Genomic DNA, 26,576 nt, shown 5'->3' with positions numbered 1-26,576 from the left:
ACCTGCTGCACTTGTTTTGCCTTTTGCTCTCTTAACAGGCTGCTTGTCTTCATTCTCTATAGCTGCCTTATGCCTCTTGTGTTTGCTTGGCCTGCCTGGCATTTTTCTGTAAGGTGGAGGCAATGGACCTGGGTAAGGTGTTTGATCCCATTGGTTCTAACCAGGCATACCCTTGAATGGTGGGGCATAAGACTTGGTATAAGTTTGAACATGATAGGCAGGGTGGATGAAGTCTTCGTAGTTGAGCCTCTTTGTTTGAATACATGCCAATGCATGCCAACAAGGGATTCCCATTAAACTCCATATGTAGCATCCACATACTTTAGTTTCTAAGTTGACAACAAATGTGTCTTGGTCATGGTCCACCTCGAACTCATGTAAGTCAGCTGCCGGATTCTCATGTTATGCACTTGCTTAAGACCCTGCTGAACCATCTTAACAACAGAAGGCATAATAACACCCTTAAATCCCTTCAGTCCCTCCCTTTTTTAATTGAATCTCTCCATGACATACCTCCTAATTAACCCACTCCATCAGCTGTAGTATTGGTTTTGCCCTTGCCTCCCTCAACACATTATTAAAACTCTCACAACAATTGTTTAGTAGCATTCCTGACTTAGAAGCAGTGCTAAATTCATGTCTAGACCAGTGAGTTGTGTTGATGTCAGCCAAGTACTTAAATGCATCAACATTCAATTCTTTTATAGTTGCCATGTGAGTGTTGAAATGATGCTGGCAACAACATATGTATGTGTTAGATCAAGTTGTATACAGATAGACAGACCACATTACATCAGGAAAGCAAGTAGAGAGTAAGAATACCTTTGTGGAAGCTCTAGCTGCCTTCCAGAAATGCTCTTTGTACACTACACCAGGAAACTTGCCTTTGAAGTTAGTCCAGATATACCTACAACAGTATTTGGTCTCTGCATTTGGCATGACTGTTCTGAAAGCATCAAGCAAGCCCTGCACACAAGGCAACCATGAATGCATTGGAAAAGTCAGATATGGAGATCACAAAGATCAAGTTAAAAAATAACAAATAAGTCCAAGTTTGAGAATTATATACTCGGTTTGAGATCGGACACGATCAAGTTAAAAAAACGAAAAATATGTCCATGTTTGAAAATTATATACTCGGGTATGAGATCGGACACGATCAAGTTAAAAAATGACAAATATGTCCAATTTTGAGAATTATATACTCGGGTTTGAGATCGGACACGATCAAGTTAAAAAATGACAAATATGTCCAATTTTGAATATTATGTACTCGGGTTTGAGATCGGACACGATAAAGTTAAAAAAAAATTAAAAATACGTTCATGTTTGAAAATTATATACTCGGGTTTGAGATCGGACACAATCAAGTTAAAAAAATTAAAAATAGGTCCATGTTTGAAAATTATATACTCGGGTTTGAGATCGGACACGATCAAGTTAAAAAATTAAAAATATGTCCATGTATGAAAATTATATACTCGGGTTTGAGATCGGAAACGATCAAGTTAAAAAATGACAAATATGTCCAAATAACTACACAATAACATAACATAAAACAATTTGAAACAATAAGTAATGGAAAGCTTAGGGGAAGGATAGTACTTTCTGTCTGTCAGACATGTAGGTCAGATCTTCCTTCTCATGAACCCAAGTAACAGAGTCAGCCACAGAGATGATATCAGCTCTCAAAAGCTCCAAGAACCAGCTCCATGTTTCAGCATTTTCAGTCTCCACTACAGCCCATGCCACAAGGAAGATGTTGTTGTTCCCATCCTTCCCAACTGCAGTCAACAATATACCTGGGTATGCTCCCCTCAAATGTGCCCCATCAACCCCTATTAATGGCCTGCAGCCAGCCATAAACCCTTTTTTGCAAGCTTGCAAACACCCATACAACCACTGAAATAGTGAAGGTGGGTTTTCTATGTCTTGTACCTTTACCACAGCTGTACTTCATGGGTTGTACTTCCTAATAGTTGCTGCATAGTCCCATACCCTTTTGTACCCCAAACTAGCATCCCCAGAAATCATTTTCATAGCTAAAGTTCTGTTGTAGTAAGCTTTGTAATACCCAATTTCAGATTTCACTTCCCTCCTTGCTCGTCTTATGAATGCCTTTATTTTTGTGTTAGGTTCATCCCTCCAATCCTCTAAGTATCTCTCAGCTAGGTACTTTGAGGTAACCTTTGGGTTGTCAAACTGCCACCCATAAATATGTGTTGGCCTGATACTCTTTATTTGCCAACTTTCCTCTCCCTTTAGTTTTCTGCCATGTATTTTAAATCTGCACTTCCTCTTCTTTTTACACACACACTGCACTGCCCTACCCCCTTCACAGGACACCCACATCTGTTTGCACAATACACTGATACTCTATTCTTGTTGTTGTGCAAATAATAGTAGTTATACCCTTTCTGGATGGCATTGTGCCTAATTGCCTTCCTCAAAACAGTGTTTGATGGAAACTTCAACCCCTTAAACAACTCAATTGGACTTTTGAAATCAACATTGGGATTGAAACAAGGGTAATCAGGTCCTTCATCATCTGATCCTACTCATCATCTGATCCTACTATATTAACAACCTCATTATCACTGTCATTAAGTTCATCATCATCCCCAATGTCTAACTCACCCTCAATACAATCTTCATCTTCTTCCCTTTCTTCCCCTGCTGCTGCTTGCTTAAGACCTGCTAAACTCCTTTCAACCCCCTCAGTTATCTCATGGTCCACATATCTATGGAACAAATCATCTTCACTCTCATCTTCATAGTCACCCTCACTCAGCAAGACATCACTGCCATTTTCAGATTCACCCTCAACAATTCTCTCTTCACCTGTTTCATCCTCAGCAGCTCTCCCCTCAGTTCCTGCAGCTCTCCCCTCACACTCAGATGTTCTGGATCTCTGCTCACCTTTCAGCTATCAGCTCATTCTCAAAAGCTATCTCCTTAGCTCCCTCACCCCCAGTTGAAATTTGATCACCGTCAACAACTCTTTCCTCACTCACAGCAGCTCTTCCCTCACCCTCGGCTGATTTGTGTTTCAGCAATGCCTCCTTTTCAGCAAGTGTTCTCTTAAAAAGGGACACTATTGGGATTTTTTGTCTCACTGCTTTCTCTAACAGTGGGGGAAATTTGAGTAGTGTCGATGGAAGCAGGACAGTGGGAGGGGGGGGCGGGGGGTGGGATATCTCTGGACAGAATGGAAGGTGGGAGTATTTTGGACTGATTTGTGTGTGGAGGCAAGCCATTTAAAGTGTGGCTATGTGTAGAGTGTAGACTAGAATTAGGGTTTTGACTTGAGCTGCTGACTGTACTGCTGACTAGATTAATGTGTGGGCCCCCCCCTTGATGTGTCACCACTCACAGAATTGCTCCCTCCACCACTTGATTGGGTTTCACTATCACTATACCACTTCACATATGTGGGAAAACGACTACGATCATCATACTCCTTCTCAACATGTGTCACATACAATTGGTACGACCCATCCTTCTCGGGTGCACTCAAAAACTCGGGAATCTCAACATCACTCTTGATCTCTTTCCTTCCATTCCCATGTAAACTACACCCTCGCCTCCTAAACCATATCTGACCTACTTCGTATCCCAATTCCCTCCTAATCCAATCTGCAAATTCAAAGTAGCAATTTCCTCCACATTTGTTTTGAGTGACATACCAGCCTTAGGATTTCTCCCCCTTTCATACGTAGTTTTGTTATTTCTAGATATAAACTGACACCCATGGAACAACCTAATAGTGACAGGCTCCATCAATTTATACCAGCTTTGTTCTACGCTAATCCTACCGTTAAACTTGATGCACATACAACGACACACTAAACTCAATTTCCAATTTCATCACAGATATGCCAACAACAAAAAATTCAACATTACAAATTCAACAATTCACCAAAATGTGTAATTCTCTCATGAAAGGATAAAAGAATAGGCTAAATATCCAAATTATGCAACCATATTAAGACCATATTTCCCACCATTACATATCAATTCGTAATTAATAATCCAGAATAACCACACATAAACAACCACATTAAGCATCAATTTATTCAATTATCAACCATAAACCCTAATCAGTATTATAATCGATTTTTAGGAACACTTAAGTAATATTACCAGAATTTAACAAATACACATGTGTTTCATTAATCCTAATTAATTAGTAAACTAAGCCCTAATTTTTACAGTAAAATCAAGGTTTAAAGATGGTAATTTACCTATCTTTGTATATTACTCTGTAATTTAGGTAGTTGTTGACACTTGTCTCCTTCCTCTTTCTTTTCCTTGATGATGACGCCTTCCCCTTTCCATTATTAGCCATGGAAGTACAGCAGTAGCAGAGAATAGCAGAAGGTGCAGAGAATTTTGACAAAAACGGGAAATAAAAAGTCAGAAAATTTGCCCAAAAATGGAAAAAAGAACATGAATTTAAGTAGTTGGACCATTGATGATGACTTACTTGTGCTTATTGGTTGAATTTTTCGAACTTCATTGATGACGCTTCATTTATGATTAGCTCATTGATGGCGCAACAGTTGAAGAGTTTCCCAGAATTTTTTTTTAGGTTTTAAAGGGTTTATATAGGCTGATCTTTTGGAGGGAGAAGGGGTGCATAGAAAACAGGGAGCACGTGCCTCTCACGTGGTAGTCAACGCCGGATTCTCAAAGTCAATGCCTGAAAATTCTTTTTTTTTGTCTTTCGCAAATTATTTTAAAATTTAGGGGTGTTTTTACAAAAAAAAAAATTAAAGGTCCTTTTTCACAAAATCTGGACTATAAAAAGATCCCTTTTAGCAATTTTGCGAAAAACAATTTATCCTAAAATAAACAACCAAGAACTAGTAGAAGAAATTGCTCATTACATTTGTACACCATAGAAGAAGTTGCTCAATACATCTGTACACCTTACATTAACTCTATAAATCACATAATTAATGACATTTAACTTCTTCAATACATCTGTACACCTTACATACTCTGTAAAAATCACAGTTAATGGCATTTTGCTGAGTATCGCATTTCCCCTCAAAAATCAGTTGATTTCTTTGTCTCCAAATCTCATAAAGAGCTTAGTGAAGATCAAAGCGTGGATCATCCATTTCCCTACAAGCTTTAGCAGGGGCCAACACTTCTTGATCGAAAGGTAAACTGACTATTCAATTTAAGAGTGCAACAACTGCCCCCAAATACCAGCAAAATAAGAGCACTGAAAGAAGATATGATCAATGGATTTCATATCAGTACCACAAAAAGAACATAAAAGAACATATGGAGTCTGTACGGATGTTCCATACAACAAGTCTATCCTTAGTAGTCAACCATTTGAAGGCAAGAGGAACCCTAAATACTTAAAAGGTAAAGTACCTTCATCCAACCGAAGAACGTGCTTAACGGAGTTATTAATCTCTTCAGAAACACCATATATGTAAATGCTACTCTTATCATGGTTTGGAAAAACCGGAGGAGCAAGAAAATTTCAAGAAAGCAGAGTACGTAAGATCAACAAAAATAGGATAAGCTCTATGGAAGAGTAATAAGTCATCTGCAAACATAAGATGTGTGATATTCAACTTTTTTACATTTTGGATGAAAATTAATATGGGGGTTATTCATGCATCTACACATATACTTCCTCCGTCTTTTAATACTCGTAACGTTTGTACTTTTGCCACTATTCATATAATCTACTTTGACTATTCGTAGTGTTTTTTATATAAGATAAAACATAGTCATGTGTGATTTTGTTAGATTCGTCTCAATGTGTATTTTCAAAATATCAACTTTTTATAATTTTTACATAAAGAGAATTTAAGATATAAATGATCAAAGTTGTGCATTGGCATGCGTGAAACTAACAAACGTTGCGAGTATTAAAAGACGGAGGAAGTATTCCATACCAAGGGAAAATAAAAAGGGAGCGAGTGGGCCTTGCCTGAGGCCTTTTTTTGCAGGAAAGGGAGAGTATGGAGTACTTGTACCATTAATCAAGATAGAATGAGAGATTGTAGAAACACATTCCATAAACCAGCTTATAAACAAAGACGGGAAACCGAATTCAAAAAGCATAGATCTTAAAAAGCTCCACTCAATGGAGTCATATACGCTTTTTTGAGATCCACCTTGATCACACCTTGGGAAGAGATTTTTCCTGTTATAACCCTTAATCAATTCAGTTTATTGCTACTTTCGCATAAATCACATCTGTTATGCGTAGTCATTTTCTGCTGTCCTATGAGCCAAAGACTACGCTTCTTTTCCATTGTACAAATTGCCTTATTCGCTATTGAAAACACAGAATCTCAATGCAGTATATACTGTGATTAGGCTAACCATGATTGGTCATTTGATTAGCTTTTCCGATTTATATGCTCTTGTTCATCCTATGCAGCGACTGCGTGAGGAACTAAAATCTTATGTGCAGAGGCACAACCTTTCTGAACTTGGAGAGACTGTCAGAAGCATATTTGAGAGCTATGAAATCTTAGAAACCCAGAACAATTGCAAGAATCTGTGACTTGCTCTCATGTGCCAGAAGATGCTATTAATCTCTCTGGTAAGGATGCTCAGAGTAATTCTTCTACAGCAGCAACCAAAAAGCTCAAACCGAAATCTCTTAACACTGATGCTCAAGCTTCTTCCAAGAAGGAGAATGTGCAGAGGATTACTCCAGTGATCAAAACGCGAGCATCTGTTAACCGTGAACTTGTTAAGACAAAATTAGTCACGGAAAATGGAGGCAATAACATAAAGAAGAAGGTTCAAAAGCCAGGCAAGCAAGAGTCAACTAATGGAGATAAGATCTAGCAGGATGAAAATCCGGTCTCTGAAGACGATACTCCGCTTTATTCTAGCATATTAATATGATGCATTGTACTATACTCAAACTACAGTCCAACTGAGCGACAGGCAGCAGCTGCAGACTCTACTTTGGACTTCCCAATGTGGATAAACAGATGACCAAATCAAAAGATGAAAATTCATAATCTTTCAAATTTGTAATACTACATCTAGTAATAAAAAATGCAATAACAACTCCAGAAATCACTAGAGAGTAGAGACTAGACGAGAACATTATAAAGAAGCAAACCTACCTATGCATATTATTAAGCTCCACTACATCATGATCAACAATACCTATTGGACCTGAAACACAACCCGGAAACTATGTTGGTTCTGATAAATTTAATTTCTTTAAATAACTTTTATCGTATCATACAAATGGGAAAAATATCTTCTAGTAGGATAGAGTGCAAGGTGCCAATATCTGTCCTCTATGTTCAATTTCAAAGCAAAATCATGAAATTATGTCTTACTGACTTCACATACTGCAAGATACAACAGAGCAGGTGATCCCAAGCCTCCAGCTCCAATAACCAGCACTGAAGGCTTCAACAGATTTGACTGCCCTAACAAGCAGGCAGTAAAACAAGTATTATTACTCCAATTTGGCTATAATACGGAGTTCAGCAAGTACATACAAGCCCCAGTACATGATTTCTGTTTGTTGATGGATTATTTATTATAAATATTTTCCAAAGCCGCAGCAACGCTTGCCCTGGCTCATCCAATACCGCCGAATATTCCAAAATAAAGGAATTCAGAATGATGCAAGTATGAAAGCCAAAGTAGTGAAGATGCCACAAGCAAAGATCTCAAAGGACGGAGTACAGAAATTCTTCTAAACCAAGAGTAAAAGGGAGGTACTCAGTCATTGCTACTTCGGCCTAGATTGTTGTATATCCTCAATCTTCTCCAAGCTAAGAGCCAAATATTCTCAATTTATGGCTAGGAAAACACAAGGTTTTGCCAAATACTGTAATAGTAACAAAAGAAATAAAATCTAACCGAGGTTAATGGAACAAAGGAGCAAAAGGAGCTCAATTACTGTGACAATAATTAAACAAAAGCCAAAAGAATCCAGAAATCCATTAACTTCTCCTATCCCTCAAGTCCTCAACCACGAGCTCTCGCTAAGATGAATGACATAACCAACCTGATTGAACCCTGAACACCAAGCTCAAGCTCAATAGACAAGCTCGACCTTTACGAGGGTGTCTCAGACTCTCAGCTCAGTTTCCTCTAAGGTTTACCTTTTTCTTTCTAGTTAGAACCTCATACCAAGCTCGAAAACCCGCAAACATAACCAGCAATTCATAAGCATATGCATTAAGAAGGAAAATGATTTCAGAAAGAAATCACATATTACAAGCAGTTCAAGCACATTGCATAATCACTTAACCTCAACAAAAACAGAAAACGCAAAAAACTATCAGATTCACCACATACTCAACCAAGAAATTCTTAACTTTCTCATAAATTCAGATAAACCAACAGCAACTGCAGAACCAACACAGGTCTGCTTACAACCCAAACAACAAAGAAGCAAAAAGAAACACTAAAACAAGAGCAACAGAGCAAAGAACAAACCTAAATGCTAAGAAGGAATTGTTTCATCTGATTAGTGCATCTCCAGGCAGCCTTGAAGATGATTTCACTGAAACTGTATCAGGCCCTTTACATAATTGGGGTTTCAGTGAACCAAGAGTGTGGTTTGCAGAAGGTCAAACATCCTAAAAATATTTCCCAAAGTAGCTAACATTTTATTACTATTACTCATTAGAGTATCAAGCATCCTAAACAGAATTCTCAACTTATCTAACGAGTTAATAAGCAATTGGCGTGGAATTAAACAAGAAATTAAGCAACCTATTTTTCAGGTGGTCCAAATCAATTAAAAACAATCCAATTTTCAGGAGGAGTTGAGTAGGGCTGACCTTGGCCGTGTGACGGCGATGAGAGTAGGGCTGACCTTGGCCGTGTGACGGCGATGAGAGTAGGGCTGACCTTGGCCGTGAGACGGCGATGAGAGGAGGAGCAGCGCCAGTAGAGCAATAAGGGGAGAAGGCCCAAGCACTTGGCTTGCAGCACTTGAGGTTTTTTCAAACTAGTGACAAAGGAAGAGAGAAACTAAGGTGTCCCTTAAGAAGCTTCGTGCCAAGTGTTTCAGTAGAAAAACCCACATTTTTTGTACACTTTCATCGAGTTTAGTTGTAAGTAAGTAGTTCGGATTTAGCTATAATATGGACCAATGTATTGGACAAAAAGAGTATCAAATACTCCTTTCAATCTCACTTCTTTTGATGTTGACAATCAAGATCATCAAAACAGAACTAAAACGGCTGGTCTAAACGCATACCAAAACCTAAGTATAGCAAAAGATATTATAGCCAAGGAACAAGAAGAAACCGCTCAAAGACCAACCAGAATGATCACATGCTCACATATTGTAAGCAATATTATACATATATTTTCTAGTACTAAACTATCTAACACAGCAAAGTGAGCAATTGCTCTGTCTAAGAGTCACAACTCTTTACAAAACTCTTGGTGAATATAAATCCACCTGCGCTGACCACTCTTACCAAGCTCGTCAACATAAGACTAATCAGTATCTAATAATGTATGATTCTTGATCAAACTAACCATCATCTTGACATCTACTGCATAATTCACTATAAATGGTATAACATTGCAACCAAGTAAGCAACTAGTAACACGATCAAACGATAACCTTCCAAATGAAGAGACTTTGCATTAGAATGAATAATAACTGATAATCCAGCATTCAAATAGTAACTGTTAAGCTATATTCTAAAACTGAATCAACACCAAACATAAAATAGAAATTCTATTGTCCAAAACTAGTTCCTGCTAAGCATCAAATTAACATAAACACTAAGAGGATTGCACTTATCAAGAACAAAACACTTACTAAGCCACTTCAAAGCTCTCTATCTATTGATATTCAACATGGCCTTAGCTTCAGTCTGCTCCTCCAAGAAATTCTCACTTGTATACTTACTCAACAATTCCAACTTCTTCTTCTCCACAACCATCCTTTCGATCTCCCTCTCATCCGGCAATGGCACGTGCACCACAAACTCCTTCTGCATTGCATCATTTTCATCAAGCCTCTCCTTCTCTCTCCTCTCCTCCTCCACAACCTCCTCCTCTTCCTCAAACAAAATATCCGTCACATTTGCCACCTCGCCACTCTTCACTGCCTTCTTCGCTTCCCTCTTAATCTCCTCCATCAAATTCCATTCCTCCACCGCCATCTCCCTCATAACCACCTCTGCCGGTGCTTCCAGCTTCACCAAAACTCCATCTTCCTCATCCCTATAACCATAATAACTCGCATCAATCCTCCTGTATATATCATACCTCGTCCGCCTCTTCCTCAACTCCGGCGGCTTTTCGAACAACTCTCTCACTCCCGGAAGCTTCTTCGCCGCTCCAAAGTACCGATATCCAGGACCTCGACCGCTAGGGTTCGGTACATCAACAATATTACCTTCCAAATCAGTCATCTTAGCCGATTGCTTCGTATAATTCGGACCTCCCAGATCAATAATTCGACGCTCCCAGTGCGATTTCTCTCGAATTAGCTTGTTGATTTCGTCATTGAGGTCACGAAGACGATGTTCTCCGAGGCCTTCGTTCTGGATTTCTGCGACTTTTCGGCCAATTTCTCGCATGATTTGCTGCCTCCACTTATCTGCTTCGGCGAGGTCGCGACACTCTGAGGCTAAGAAGGGGCGGCGTTCTTTAGGCTTCTTCTTCTCGTCTTGCTTCATAGTGATGAAGCGATTGAGCATGGACTGCGCTTTCTCTTCGTTTCTCGCCATTGTGGAGCTTGAGAAGGTGGAGCAGATGATCTGGTTGTTGATACAGAGAGAAGACGAAAACGGAGAAAACAAACCCTAGATTTATTACACTCGTATGATTATCAGAACTCGAAGGAGAGAGGGTATAGGGGTTTATAATTTTGGAAATTTTCTTTTTTTCTTTTTTATGAAAGAATTTGGGAAAGTGTTGGTTTTGTTTACCGTGTTTACTTCTTGGCAAATTAGGATTTCTTTACCCCTCAAAAAAAAAAAAAAAAAAAAAATTAGGATTTCTTTAAAAAAAATTAGGATTTACTATTAATCTACTTCATTGTTGGTGTCAAATAAGGATTTCTTTTTAAAAAAAAATACAAAGTATAAGGTAAGAAAAATAAACGTAGTAAACCCTCCGCACGGAGAAAATTTCTAAGTAATTGTTTTATACAATTAAAGATAATTATGACTATTACAACGAAATTTGATATCTTGTTAGTTTCTTGGTAGACATGTTTGATTTCCCAAGAATCCAAATTGTTGTGAGAACTTTATCGGTGCTGGCGTGTCACCTTTACCACGGAGGTATCAGGTATGCGTTGGCACGATCTTCTTACAACCTGCAAAACAAGAATATTTTTGTAGGAATATTCCCTCTGATGCCTAAGTAAGTATTTGATAGAGAGAAAAATTAACTTCTAGAGAGAAGGCAGAGCAAAATAATTAAGGTAGGTGGGAATGAATTAATTGCTCTTTCCATCTTGGGATCTGAACTATTTATAAGGCTAGGGTTTTGGGATTTGTTCCCAAACCCTAGCTATCTGATTGGTTAATTTCAGAGATAAGGACATGTGTCCCCATCATACACTTGGATAGAGGGCTTAGTGTGCCTCTTGAGATTGGGCCTTAGGTAGTTAGGCCTTTTGGTCTTCATCCAGCTTCTGTTCATTCATATTTGGAACATGTAATAGGTAAGCATAGAGGGTGCCAGGTGTCGTTTGGCAATTGGTCCAAGATGGACTAGTGTTTTTATCCACATCAAGCTGGAAGACGCATGGGCCTTCTTTTATAATCTAGCTATTGAGACCTATTTGTAGGCCCTGGATGTGGGTCACTTGTCATGAGGGATGTCACTTGTTGCATCGTCGTTGGCCTAGGGTAGACCAGTAATATTTTCAACCACATCATTTGCCCCTCAAGAAGAGTGTTCTATATGGTTAGGGAATTTTTCTTTACTGTTGATATAGTTGTGTACCACATGTTGACATCTGCTGAGTCTCAAGTCCTCTTTTTTATAAACCAGGATAGGGATTTGAAGGAAATAATTCCCTTGGTCCAAATATGCATTTAATACTAAGTCTAATAAATGCGGTTCAGTATTAATTAATGATGAGCGGCATTTATGTCGCTCTAGGCTAGGATTTTATAGAGTTTTATTATGCTTTTTTGTTAGTATTATATAGTTTTGCTGTTCTTTTATTCCCCTTTTCCATCTTTGTGCTTTTCAGGTGATAATGTTGAAAATGATGGAAAAACAGCTGAGATTTGCTCGAGCAGGTGCCGTGCGATCGCACGGACATTTTGTGCGCTCGCACGGGTCTACAGAGTTGGCTCCAAAAGTCAAGGCAGTGTGTGCGCTCGTGCCTCAAATTCGTGTGCTCGCACAAATCCGCAAAAACGATGCAGGAACTATGAGTGATTTTGTGCGATCGCACCGCAGAGGAGCCCGCTCGCACGGAATTTCGGTGGGCTCGCACTAAATTCCTGTGCGAGCACACGAGGATTTTCTGAGATTTAGCCAAGTTACAGCCGTGCGATCGCACGGTTGTTGGGCACGTTCGCACGGCACGAAGGAGAAGAATCGTCGCAGGGCCCGTTCGCATTGATGCACAGCACGATCGCATTGATGCACAGCACGATCGCATTGATGCGATCGCACCTGGGTCTGCCCGATCGCACGGCTGCGCGGGATTCAGTTTTCGAGTTTAAAACTCTTATTTTTGGGGTTTAGTATGAATAGGATTTTTTATTATTTTCATTTTACGCTTTCATATTTTACATTTCATATTTTTACACTTTCAATTCTAGAGGTTTTGTGATTTTGTTCTTCAATCTAGAGGGAGAAACTCTTTAATTCCAAGCATCAATTCAGTAATTATCTTCAACTCTTCTCTTCTTTATGCAATTGAATTCTTAGTTCTTTAATTCTTGCATTTGCTTAGTTGATAATTGTTTTGCAATTCCTTAATACCTTGAGTTCTTGATTTCAATTTTGCTTGTTACTTTGATTTTCAGTTTTTGATTTGATTGTGCAATTGAGTTTCGTATTCTCTACTTCTTCTCCTTTAATTTCATGATAGCTAGTTTTGAACTAATGGATAGCTTGATTGTTAGGATGATTAGTGAGTAGTTTTAGGTTAGGGAAAGGGGAGAAACTAGGGGATGAATTAGGGGAAATAGATTATTGATTGTTGGTTGATTCATGTGATTAAATAAGATTTGATGATAGGAAATCCATGCTAGTTGAGTGGTAGTTGCAAATGCTATTCGATTAGATTTCCGTGGAACCATAGGATAGGTTTGGCAAGACATTGTGGACGTATCTTGTGTTGATCAAATGGCGGTACCTATTATATGCTAGTTAGTTTAGTCTAGGATTAGGCGAAAGCTCTTCCGTGGATTAGACGCTTAGCGTTCCCTATCCGAGAGGTGGCGGGTTCGTCTTTAGATGCCATTTGCCTAATCACCATTTCGTTGCATGATCACCATTGCTAAATAGTTGAATTGATTCCCCCGGTTTCCCTAGGCTATCCCCAACTCCCTAACGTTTCCCTTTCTTGATTCAATTTTACATAGTTCCTTATTTGTTTTTAGACTCTTAAAAAGTGACAATTCAAAACAAATCCTTGATCGAACTAGATTGACTTCCAACTCAATAATTCACCGTTTCTTTGGGACGATCCCTTTGCTTACCGCTTGCCGGTAGTTGAAGTGGTTTTATAAATATTGTTTGCATAGGTGGTTTTCTATCAACGACGGAAAACACGCTTATCAAAATGGCGCCGTTGCCGGGGAACGGTCGTTGTTATTGAGGTTAGTTGAGACTAGTTCATTAATTGAAAATAAAAAAATATTTCATTCTTGCTTTAGTTTTTCCTTTGCATTGCTCACGGTTTTCTTGAGTGTTTATGCTTGATAGGGGACGTGCTCGTCAAAGGATCCTCCATCCTCTTGACCTTGAATTGGAAAGGACTTTAAAGAGACTTAGGCGTGCTCGTTCTAGCTCGTCAAATCATAATAGGTTTGAGGCTTTGAGTGTTGATACGGAACAAGAAGTGAGTGAGCAAGCTAGTGAGAACATGGCTCTTCCGGTTAAGAACTTGGGAATACCGGGAGCATTTGAGGCTACGTGTGGGATTCAAGCACCAACGACATGTGCTAATAATTTTGAGATCAAGCCCGCCTTGATCAATTTGGTGCAAAGTCATCCCTTTTGTGGGAAAAGCAATGAGTCGCCTCACGAGCATCTCAAGCAGTTTGAGCACTATTGTGACACAATAAAACACAACGGTGTGACCTCGGATTATGTTAGGTTGACTTTGTTCCGCTTCTCTTTGCTTGGGCGTGCTAGTGATTGGCTTGACAAGGAGGTCAAGCCCAACTCACTTCGCACATGGAACGAAGTAACTAGTGCCTTCTTGAACAAGTTCTATTCTCATGGGAAGACGGCGGAGTTTCGCCACAAGATTCAATCATTTGAGCAAGGGCGTGATGAATCGCTTTTCGAGGCTTGGGACCGATTCAAGGAGTACCAAAGGGAATGCCCTCATCATGGGATTCCCAAGTGGTTGTTGATACAAACCTTTTACTTAGGATTGAGTCCAAGCTCGAAAACAAGTTTAGATGCGGGCGCGGGAGGCCCCATCATGAACAAAACGGAAGATCAAATTGAGGAGATAATTGAAGATGTAGTTCAAAACTACCAATCTTGGCATGTAGGTGCAAGAAGTTATGATGGGAAAAGTAGGAATGAGGATGGTAAGGGTTCGGTGTACGCCATAGAGCAAGCACGGATGATAGAGAAGCTTAGCTCGAGATTAGAGAAGCTTGAGAATACACCATTTGCGGGAAGTGCAGCAAGCAAGCCACCATCTCCGTCCACAATTCCATCTCCTTCGGCAACTCTTCTCAATAAGGGGAAGGGCAAGGTTAGTTCTTATGGCTCAATGCCTCCGGGCACATTCTTTTGTGAAAATTGCCAAGACTATAATCATCCCCCCGATGCATGCCCTTTAGTTCATAACTTGTCATTTGTGGATTATGGCCCTTCGTATGAAGGAGATTTTGATGTAGAGTATGCTAATGCCATCAATGAGAGGTCTAGGAATGATAACCCTAACAATCCTAATTTTGCTAGGCAACCTAGAGGGCCCTCCATGTATGGTCCCCACCAAGGCTATGGCCAAGGAAGTGGGTATGATAACCAAGGCCGACGTGGCTATAGAGCACAAGGCTATCAAATCCAAGCGCCCTACGGTCAATCTCAAGCTTTTGGCGATCAACCAATACAACCAAGGGGGTTATAATCCCAACCATCAAGGTGGAGGGGGTTATAACTACTCTTATGGGCAATTTAGGGGTGCCTCAAGTGGGGGTTATCCTTTGAACTCGGGAGTTCCTTATGGTGCATCTCATTTGCGACCTCCCGGATTCAATGGACCGAGGACCTTTGGCAACCAATATCAATCCAACCCAAGTGGTTATGGCGTTGCACCTCCACCACTCCCACCTCTCAAGTCGAATCTTGAGGCTCTCATGGAGTCGTTTGTGGGGGCGCAAGCCAAGAAAAACGTTGAATTTGAGGATGGATTCAAGCAATCCAATACTCATCTTAAGATGATTGAGACCCAACTAGCTCAACTTGCTAGCACCATCAAGGAGCAACAAGTGCACACAAGTCTCCCACCCCAAGGTCAACCTCCTAAGCAAATGTACGCAATTGTGACAAGGAGTGGGAAGACTTTAGATGATGGTGTTACGCATGTTGAAGCTCAATGCTCTAGGGGGGAAAATTCTAAGGGAGATGAGTCCTCGGACCATGATGATGAGGAAGGGAAGTCTCATGTCGATGGCATGAGTGATGGTGATAAGTCGAAAGAGACTACCCTTCTTCCTCTCCCAACTCCTACTCCCCCCTACCCTCAAAGATTTGTCGGTAAGAAGATGGATGACCAATTCCACAAATTCTGGGAAGCCATTAGCAAACTTCATGTGTCATTATCTTTTACCGAGGCACTCAAACAAATGCCCCACTACTCAAGATTCATGAGGGACATTCTTAGTGGCAAGAGAGGGTGTGAACCCATGGAGACCGTTCAACTCACGGAGAGTTGTAGCGCTCTAATTTAGCACTCCTTTCCCCCAAAACTCAATGATCCTGGGAGTTTTTCTATCCCTTGTAGCATTCAAAAGCTAAAATTTGAGAATGCTCTTTGTGATTTGGGGGCAAGTGTGAGCATCTTGCCATATAAGATTTTTGAGAAGCTTACTCTTGGTGATCTCTCTCCTACCGCTATGTCATTGCAACTAGCCGATCGATCGGTAATGTTTCCATTGGGTAGGATTGAGGATGTTCCCCTCGTAGTTGGCAAGCTTACTTTTCTTGTTGACTTCGTTGTCTTGGACATCGATGAGGATGCCCACACCCCCATCATCTTGGGGAGGCCATTCTTGGCCACCGCGGGTGCCCTTATCGATGTGCAAGGGGGACTTATCACCTTGAAGGTTGGAGATGCCAAAGCTAGCTTCAAGCTCACTATTGATGATCAATGTTGTCCCAAAATGAAAAGTTGCATGAAAATCGACACTCTTGCTTGTGTTGAGAACAACCATACTTGTGCTAATTCTTCTAACAATTTTCATGTTTCTAAGTGTGCTAATAAGCTTGCTAGGTCCTCTCTCGGTGAAAAGGAAGTCCATGGAGATCCAAAGGCTCTTGGGGATGAGTTTGATGATGTTGTAACCATCCCCGAGTTATTTGAGATGCATGATGAAGATGTTAATGGAGCTAAACGCTCCAAGGTGTTCCATTGGTCGGCTAAGAAAGCCAAGCAGTCCAAGAAGGTCAAGAATCCATCAACTCCCAAGGAGGGGCATGTTGGTGGATCGTTTGGCTTTCGTCTCTTGAAAGGCGGTATCGGTAAGATCTTTGTGCCCAAAGGGGCAAAGAAGTGCATGGTGACTAGTGTTGACCCAAAGTTGGTCGTGTTTGACCCCCCTTGACCTTTTTGGGGGGGTCCGTCAAGCTAATGACGTTAAACGAGCGCTTCCCGGGAGGCAACCCGGTTGTCTAACTCTTGTACTGGTTTGTTTTTGTGTGTTTTCATCCTTTTACTTTTCTTTTCATAATAAATATGATGAGATGGGTGTGCAATAGTCGAGCAAGCCAAGAAACATAATTCCAGTTCCGTGCGATCGCACGGTTGATTCGTGTGGTCGCACAAAACTGGAAAATCGAGGCAGTAGCTCCCAACCATTCCGTGCGATCGAGCGCTGCTGGGCGTGCGATCGGGCTCGAACCGTGCGATCGCACGGTTATTTCGTGCGCTCGCACGGGTCGGGCGGAGCTGTTCTGCGATCGCACGGTTATTTCGTGCGCTCGCACGGGTCGGGCGGAGCTGTTCTGCGATCGTGTTTATTGGAAAATCCATCCCCTTCTTTTCATTTCTTCACCTCACTTCTCATTTCTTCACCATCTCTCTACTTTCCTCTCTACTCTAACTCCTCAAAACTCCATTTCCTACTCAATCTTTCTCACACATTTCACTCTACACCACTCATATTCACAAATTCATCCTCATTCCTCACCTCAAAACCAATAATTTCAGATTTTTCTCAAAACCCCCAAATTTCTAGGGTTTGGTTGAACATTGATTTTGTGATTCCTTGTTGTGATTAGAGCATTGGAGTTTGCTTTTGGGTGATCTTGTCTACCTCCCTTACTTGTGGTGACGATTTCTTTCCCTTATTTCTTCATTGTTCTTTACATTTAAGCTCATTGTTCATACTATTTGGGTGAAATTCTGAAATCTTTGATTTTGATTGTTTGGATTTGCATGTTTGTTTTTGTGTTTGTTCCTTGCTAGTCTGCACTTATTATGCATGTTTCATTGTGAATATTTGTCAAGACTAGTCTATTGATCGATTTTTGGTGAAATGTTGGTGGAATTTTTGATGGGTTATTGTTTTTGGATGATGAGGATTGGTTGATGAGGATTGTTTAGGTTGAACTTGAGTGATGAAGTGATACTTGTTGGTGATAATTTTGATAGTAGATTGTAGTCTTTTTTGACTAACTTAGTTTTTCCTTTTGCCTTACATTGTGTCTCTTTTCTTGCTTGTGTGTAGATTTTTGTCCCTAAGATTCATCATGATGACCAAGCGTACAAAGAAGGTACCCAACTCCCAAGAGAACAAGAGGAAGGCTATCACTCCTCCGGCCTTCGAGACCTACAGAGTTGTTTTTCCGGAGCAACGGTCATGGAGTTACTATGAGGAATTGTCTAAGCGGAACATCCGCCCGACAAAGTTCTATCACAAGAAGACCGTTCAGGACTTGGGGTTCGAAAAGGAGCTAAACGCTTTGATTGCGGGGCTTAATCTTGAGGATTTTGTGACCATGAATGCCAAAACTTATAAGAGGGTCACTCTTGAGGTTCTTTCCTCGGCTAGGAGGCGCCGGGTGCATGAAAATGGAAAAGAGTCGGTTGAGCTTCATTTCCAAGCTTTCAATAATCAACACGTGCTCACCGACGAGGCGATCAATGATTTCTTTACCATTTACCCGAATGATTTCTTTACCATTCACCCGAACCGGGGTTTGATTGTTAATCCTGTGGCGGAGTGTGTGGACAACTATGATGAGAATATTTGGTGGGGAGAGCTCACGGGAGAGGAGAAGAAATTCATTTCCTCCTCGGCCAAGTCTTCTTCTTTTCACCACCCCGCCATCCGTTACTTGAACCGCATGCTCCTATATGCGGTCTTTGCAAAGGGGGCCACCGGATCCTTGTCTAGTGCGGAACTTGGCGCCCTATGGTTAGCCACGGAGAAGGATGAGGGGATCCTAGATTTTGGGCAGTTGTTGATCACCCGAATCATTGAGCATCGGGATGGGCAGCCGACTAGTGGGGATATTCTCTTAGGAGGGATGCTCACTCTTCTCTTGAGGGCACTCCCCGGTGATCCCTATCAGCACACCCTAGCTGAGTTGGATGAGGTTCCCGGAGGGGAGTTCCTTGACTTGAGGACACTCTCCAATGCCAAGTGGATCAAGGCCACCAAGGACGACAAGTATATTTGGATGGTAAAGCAGCGAGATTGGTGCATCCTCCCCAATCCCGCCATCACTTCTTGGACTCCTAATGTCCGGTACTTGCTTCCTCGTGACCCGCGATTCATTGCCCAAGCACAGCGGCTTCCTCCTCCTCCACCTAATTCGGAGTCTCCTCCCCATGGTCCTCCCCGTAGTCCTCCTATCTTGGAGCCTTCCCCTAATGAGGGTGGTATGTCCTCTTCATCCTCTCCTTTTGATTTCCATGGCTTGCAATCCACCCTTGCGGCTATCTTACAAGGACAAGCGAACCAAGCTAACACCTTAGCTTCTCTTGCTTCACAAGGTAGCCGCACGGGGGATTCTTATCCCGATTTTGACTCGTCCTACTACAGTAGGCGGGTGTACGATTTCCATGTTGACAAAGGGGATTTTGCCCCCTATGTCAACTATCCCTATCACCCTCCCCAACAAGGGCCCATTCCTAGTTGGAATGAGGAGCGTACACCCACTTATCCGTATTGGACGGGCCCATCCCAACCCGGTGTCACTCCTCTCTCTTTTCCGCCTTATGATTATACCATGATGGGCGGGTGTGACTACCGAGGTGACCCCATGTATCCCACTCCCCCACCGGTTGATCGGCCAAATGGTTGGCCCGAGGATTTCACCGGGTGGCCTAGGGGCTACATGGGAGGTTGGGATGGTCCCCGAGGAGAGCCTCCCCATGGCAACTACCCCCTTCGGCCCGAATATGGTTGGCCGCCTTACACCGATGCTCCGGGGCCCGACGTGGACCCCACCTACAATGTCACCCCTTTCACCGACGATGCGGCTCGTTCCCATCGCCTTGAGAGGGATGACTTTTGGAGGATTTATGATGCAAAGGGTAAGGCGCATGCCCCGGGTCCTTCTTCTTAGGGTTCCCTCCGTTTCTCCCCCATCTTGATATGATGGTATGCTTGCAATTAGCTTGGGGGAGAATTGCGGAGTGGGGGTTTTGCTTGGGATCTTTTGCAGCTTGTTGGTGTTGATGGTCTTCTTACCACTTCATGTGGTTGTATATATGATGATGATGAGTCTTTGATGATGTTTTTGGTGTGTTTTGGCCATTTGGCCCTTGTCTACTAACAATTTTTCTTGCTTGTTTTTTAGCATTGTTTTGGTATGATTCTTTGCGGTGGGTTCTCACTTTCCACCTTGTGCCTTGTCCGTCCATTTTTGGTGAGTTTGTTCGGGTTTTAACGGTTCTTTGCGGGACTTGCTCCCACGATACTTCCGGTAACATCCTTCTAACTCTATTGCATTCTTCAGGGGACGGGCATACATCATGTTGGGGCATTTGGTTGGATGGGTAGATGTGCCCCTCCTTGCTTAGTTTTCGGCCTTGAGGACATGGCCTAATTCTAGCTTGGGGGGAGTTTTGTTTGTGGATGCCTACTTGTTGATGCTCATTGCTTTGAAATCATACCAATACATGCTTGTTTCTTTGTTTTTAGTTTGATTTAGCTTGATTTTTAGTTTCTTTTCTTTTTCTTTGTTTTTTGTTTCCTTTTTGGTGTGTTTTCTTATTTTCTTCCTTTTCTTTTTGTTTTGATTTCTTTTTCGTCAAGGCAAGTTTTCTAGGCTTTCTAGGCAATATTCTTGATTGGGGCATATAAAATTGGAACTTGTAGATTAGAATGCTTTTATTCCTAGTTGGTAGATTTTACACGGTTCTTAATGTCTTGGGTCGAGTCTAGGATTTGGTGTCAAGAAAGTTGGTTGAACTTTGGGTAGCATGCGTCATGAACTCTTGGCTTGTGGTAAGATGGTGTTGAATTCTCTAGTGATTTGAAGCCGGAGGGAATGGTATTTGCTCCCTTGTGAGATTCATGTTCAAAAATAAGCCCAAACACATATACATTCATTGAGTGGCATGGATCCTTAGCATCGACTTTCTTGTCTCCCGAGTTTGAATTTTTTTCCTACCCGAGACCGCGACCGAACTACTTTAGGGGACAATAGAGGCATTTCTTTCGGTGACTATTTTTCTTTTTAGTTTAGAACTTTATTTTCTATTTTTCTCATATGTTTTTGTTTGCACTTGCCCCATTGCTAGCCATTTGAGCCTTGACCCTTCATTTCTTATGAGCACAATACAAGCCTAATAGCCTTTGTTTTGTTTTCACCCTTAGAAGTGATAGTGAAGCTTTGAGTTATGATGCTTGATGTTTTGGATTGAATATGCAAAGTTGAGAAATGAATGTTGTTTGGTGTGAATGACAAAGTTTTGGACGAGTGTTGTACATAGTGAATAATTGATGCAAAAAGCAAAAAATATAGAATTAAATTCTGAAAAAGCCAAAAATAGAGAAAAACAAGGCATGAGAAAAGTTTCAATTGAAACACAAAAAAAAGAGGAAAATCAAATCAAGGAAAAAAGAATAAAAAGAGTTGTAGTTTAGAGTTGTTGTTGAATAAGCTTGGGGGTATCCCAAATAAGTGGTACGAGTTTGTGTTTGGTTGATTATGCTTGAGTTGAGTTCTCGTTGCGCTTCACTTTAGGTATGAGCACCAAATTGCCAAATTTATTCCACACCTTACCCCTAGCCTACGTTACGCCCTAAAAGTCCTCTTGACCCTTTAGAGTTGAGTGAAGACGGTGGAGGGAGGATTTGGTCAAGCTTAAGGAACAAGGTTGTCATGCTAAGATGTCGGGTAGCCTAATATTGATTTTCTGGCGCCTTCGCGGTGTCTCGAGACGCTATTCTCAAAGGTGAATAAGATCTAGAGTTTTGACGTGGTATGCCCGGATGTAGGAGGATTGACTAGTGTTTGCCTTTAGTTCGCTTTGCTTGATGCTCGAATCTTTCACTCGATTTAGGACATTAGTTAGCGTGTACTCATTTATTTGATTAGTAATATTAGTGCTCTTCTATACTTGTTCCATAATAAAGCCCCCATCTTGGATTTTGTAGTCTAATTTCTTTTCTTCTCTTTTCTTTTCTTCTTTTCTTTCTCTCTTTTCTTGATTTGCGTTTTCTATTTTTAGTCTTGCCTTGATTAGATTTGCTAGATTTCGATTTTGGTAAATTTTAGAACTTGATAGGTTGCTCATTCTTCCCTAGTTGAGTTTTGTTTGCTAGAGACTAGCAAACGCTTAGCTTGGGGGAGTTTGATGAGCGGCATTTATGTCGCTCTAGGCTAGGATTTTATAGAGTTTTATTATGCTTTTTTGTTAGTATTATATAGTTTTGCTGTTCTTTTATTCCCCTTTTCCATCTTTGTGCTTTTCAGGTGATAATGTTGAAAATGATGGAAAAACAACCGAGATTTGCTCGAGCAGGTGTCGTGCGATCGCACGAACATTTTGTGCGCTCGCACGGGTCTACAAAGTTGGCTCCAAAAGTCAAGGCAGTGTGTGCGCTCGTGCCTCAAATTCGTGTGCTCACACAAATCCGCAAAAACGATGCAGGAACTATGAGTGATTTTGTGCGATCGCACCGCAGAGGAGCCCGCTCGCACGGAATTTCGGTGGGCTCGCACTAAATTCCTGTGCGAGCACACGAGGATTTTCTGAGATTTGGCCAAGTTACAGCCGTGCGATCGCACGGTTGTTGGGCACGTTCGCACGGCACGAAGGAGAAGAATCGTTGCAGGGCCCGTTCGCATTGATGCACAACACGATCGCACCGATGCGATCGCACCTGGGTCTGCCCGATCGCACGGCTGCGCGGGATTCAGTTTTCGAGTTTAAAACTCTTATTTTTGGGGTTTAGTGTACCAAGGTATTTTCAGCGCCCAGGCCTGGGCGCCGAAGATTTCGGCGCCCAGAGCCAGGCGTTGAAAATAGGGTCTGGGCTGTTTTCTTAGTCAGATTCGGATTCCTGAAATCCGAAGTGTTGGAGACTTAATCGAGTCTTTTAGTGCGTATCAATTTTATGACGGAATGCGTCTGGGCCCGTTACGAACTCTAGGCTCGTTAGGGTTTTATTTAATACGTAACTCTTATTTCCGAATCATATTAGGAATAGGATTCTCGCAGTTTTCTATCTCATTTAGGATTTATGTTGGAGTGCAACACCTAATTCTGACAGGTTTCTATCTTATATGACTTGCCACTTTTAGAAGCTACCCTTTACGGCAGTTACTATTTTTAGCAGGTTTCCATAAATAGCAGGTTTCTATAAATAGCAGGTTTCGGGTGAAATGAAAAGGGGAATTGAGATTCGTTATTTTATAGGAGATGCGTTGTCAAGTGGAGATTTATGCTTTCATCATCGAACCTTTCCCTTTCGGGAATGGGGACAAAAGTAGGTGTCTAAAGTTAGCCCCCACTTTGACTGAGTCTTGGAGTAAGACGATGGTCAAAGTACTAGACGGAGTGCGTCTCACAAGCCATGGTGTATGTGACCTGTTTTGCGAGGGTCTCACGAGCCCCCGAGTGATAACATTTGACTTAAGGGTCATCACTTGAAATGTCGACATATCCCTCACTGTCATTGGGATTTGTCAACGGATAGTATAGAATACTCACTTACTTTGTCATTGGAAGTATCTAAAGAGGCGTAGAAACTCCCTCACTTTGTCATTGGGAGTAGCTACAGATGTTTTCGAAATCAAAGCTATAAAGTGTAATTGGGCCTGGCCAAGCCCAACCACGAGGTAAAAATGTTTTTTAAAGATTCTCATTTTCAGGGTTAGCTAAACGAGAAAACCCCCTTGTTTTTATGGGACGTAAAACGAAGGAAAATCCAGCACATCGTTCTTTTTTGAAAAAAACGGAAAACCAATCTTTTAAATTTTGGAAAAAAGGGAAAACTACTCACATCGCTCTTTTTTGGAAAAAACGGAAAACCAAAAGCTACTCACATCGTTTTTGGGAAAAACGGAAAACCAAAAGCTACTCACATCGTTTTTGGGAAAAACGGAAAACCAAAGGCTACTCACATCGTTTTTGGGAAAAACGGAAAACCAAAGAAAGTTATCGCTGCAGCGACTAAGGACCTGCGCGGTTAGTGACGTAGACCCCGCCGGCTAAAGATGGCGAGCCTGTCCGCTAAGGGTGGACACCCCGTCCGATAGAAGTGGACGAATCTGTTTTGAAATTTGTTTGTGTTTATTTATTTTTTGAAAATAAGGACCTACGTGGTTTGCGCCGTAGACCCCGCCGGCTGAAGATGGCGAGCCTATTTCTTTTGTTTTTGAAGATTCTATTTTTCGAAAACTGAGGATCTGCGCGGCTAGTGACGCAGACCCCGCCCGCTGAAGGTGAGCGAGTCCTGTCCGCTGAGGGTGGACGTCCCTGAATTCGTTTTCCTATTTGGAACTCGCGCGGTTTGTGGCGCGATCTTGCCCGATTGAGGTGGGCAAGTCCCCATTTCATTTGTTCTCGTGATTTCTTTGAGAATTTCTTTTCTTATTCATTCTTGCAAAAGCGAATTCTTTCGAGGGATGCTCGGATTTAGTTGTAACCTGAACGTGGGTTGACAACGGATTTAGGCGGACCTTTGTCTTGCGACTGTCTGCTTTCGTGGTTTTGAGCTAGTCTTTACGGCTCAATTTTTGCCACTACTTGGTCTTTGATCAGAGGGCCATGCTCAAGTGTCAATGGCGACCTTTCTCTGAGGTCGAACCTGCGCTTTTTTTTGAGATATCCAAACATGAGATGGTGTATGGCGTAGTCCGGGAATGTGATTTTGATTGTGCGCTCCTTGTTAGAGTATATTTTTTCGCGAGCCCCCAAGCACTGGGGCTCGTCGGTCGTTTCTCGTATCTTGTAATCGGGTTTGGGGTCATGCTCGTATGTGCGAGCGACCTTTTATAGTAGTGTGCTACTTTAGCGAAGCCGTGGAGTGCGACTTCAGTTTTCAGGCGACATCCGGTTTTAGCTTGGCCCGGATTAATCCTTTGACAGACAAACATTTTTTTTTTTTTTTGGAAAACCAACGACTTAACGACACCCATTTTTGGTGTTTCGAAGAATGACCATGATATTTATTTTGATATGAAAAGTGTACATAAGCATTTTCTTGAGACAAGTCTAAGTTTCGACCAAGTTTTAATGTTTATATTTGCTTATTCGGGAGCTAAAGGTGCTTTGGGCTTGATCCTACTTGCAATAGGGCCTCGTGTTTAGCAACACGGTTTTAAGTCCTTTCCTGTTCCGCGTTTTTTGAAATCTGGGCCTTGGGCTGCATTTCCGGCGCCCAAGGCTAGGCGTTAAACATTTCGGCGCCCAGCCATGGGCGCTTGTGATGGGGTCAAAAAAGCACGAGGCTAATGCGTGACCTCGTCCCTCGTGGGTGTGACGCTTCTTTTTATTCAATCAAGTGTTATTGGATTTCCTGTGAGTTTACACCCAATTGACTAGTAATAGAGGAGTCGCCATTCAGTTTTTAACGACAATGAGAAAAACTGACAAAACCCGGTTATCGTGACATAAAGGGAGTGCAATTATGTTTGACCACGACGGCCGTAGGTTCCCTTGTGATCCCTGGTGTGGGGATCTCTCAACATACACCCGCAAGGTAGAGATTGAGGGTTCGGGGGACTGTAACTACCGAGAGGAGTACTTCGCTCGTCGATAACTCCAGAGGCGGGATATCCTTACTAGCTCAACATAAATAATTGAAGGGACATGCGTTAACTGTTAAACTAATCTGAATTGATTTTAGCAATATGCAACATATAATACTAATTCGATCGTGATTATCTGATTTAAATAGCATTAAGGGACCTAGCATGATAATCCGATTTCCCAAAAATATTATATTTGTTAGGCGTGATAGAACAATCAGATTAGGTTAGTTTAACAGTTCATAAAAATGGCGAGGAAAGCAGTTAAATCATCGAAAAGGGACACATTACGACGCACCCTTGAGAGGTGCGTCACGGTTCTCAGAAAACTAACCACTTTGACTTTGTTATTTCTCCTTTTTATTTAACGAATCTCAATTATGGGACAGGATACGTTCTGTTCGATTTATGGATCGATTGCGACAGAACGCGTGAACAATTTCGCAGCGAGAGGCTTAGGCTGAGGGGTTTAGAGTCAATACTCAGAATATAATTATGTGTTGTTGTGTGTTCCTTCACGTCGAATTTAGGGGCCTATTTATAGGGAAGAGTTCGTGGAAAGATAGAATTGCAGAGTTCTAATCCTCAAAGAATTAGGAAAAAACACGTACCCAGGTATTTTCAGCGCCCAGGCCTGGGCGCCGAAGATTTCGGCGCCCAGAGCCAGGCGTTGAAAATAGGGTCTGGGCTGTTTTCTTTAGTCAGATTCGGATTCCTGAAATCCGTAGAGTTTGAGATTTAATCGAGTCTTTTAGTGCGTATCAATTTTATGACGGAATGCGCCTGGGCCCGTTACGAACTCTAGGCTCGTTAGGATTTTAATTAATACGTAACTCTTATTTCCGAATCCTATTAGGAATAGGATTCTCGCGGTTTTCTATCTCATTTAAGATTTATGTTGGAATGCAACACCTAATTCTGACAGGTTTCTATCCTTTATGATTTGCCACTTTTAGAAGCTACTTTTTACGGCAGTTACTATGTTTAGCAGGTTT

General features: G+C 41.6%; 1 protein-coding gene and 1 pseudogene across 11 annotated transcripts; both read right to left on the bottom strand.

Moving 5' to 3' along the window:
- Positions 1-4,866: 4,866 nt before the first annotated feature.
- Positions 4,867-10,857, bottom strand: LOC110805907 (uncharacterized). 11 transcript variants are annotated; one of them, XR_008924843.1, is made up of 5 exons: positions 9,800-10,857; positions 7,354-7,428; positions 7,119-7,170; positions 5,392-6,715; positions 4,867-5,233 (listed from the first exon to the last, which is right to left on the bottom strand). XR_008924843.1 is itself a non-coding variant. In XM_056833972.1 (2 exons), exon 1 carries the CDS (start codon positions 10,713-10,715, stop codon positions 9,819-9,821), a length of 897 nt encoding a protein of 298 aa, XP_056689950.1. In that variant the 5' UTR covers positions 10,716-10,857; the 3' UTR covers positions 4,867-6,729; positions 9,800-9,818. The 11 variants fall into 11 exon arrangements, 2 of the variants coding, with proteins under 2 accessions (XP_056689950.1, XP_021867221.1); XR_008924847.1 differs by having other exon boundaries at positions 4,867-6,715; positions 7,341-7,433; XR_008924848.1 differs by having other exon boundaries at positions 4,867-6,715; positions 7,345-7,433.
- Positions 10,858-14,425: 3,568 nt separating this feature from the next.
- LOC130464630 (uncharacterized) lies at positions 14,426-14,526 on the bottom strand (annotated as a pseudogene).
- Between the last annotated feature and the right edge of the window lie 12,050 nt (positions 14,527-26,576).

The sequence above is a fragment of the Spinacia oleracea genome, chromosome 6 (genome assembly GCF_020520425.1).
Source record: "Spinacia oleracea cultivar Varoflay chromosome 6, BTI_SOV_V1, whole genome shotgun sequence".
NCBI classification, from domain to species: domain Eukaryota; kingdom Viridiplantae; phylum Streptophyta; class Magnoliopsida; order Caryophyllales; family Amaranthaceae; genus Spinacia; species Spinacia oleracea.
Note: the sequence above shows the minus strand (reverse complement) of the source record. Positions and strands in the feature narration are given on the sequence as shown.

Coding starts and splice junctions, on each gene's coding strand:
- LOC110805907 (XM_056833972.1), bottom strand. CDS start 10,715: ATGGCGAGAAACGAAGAGAAAGCGCAGTCCATGCTCAATCGCTTCATC.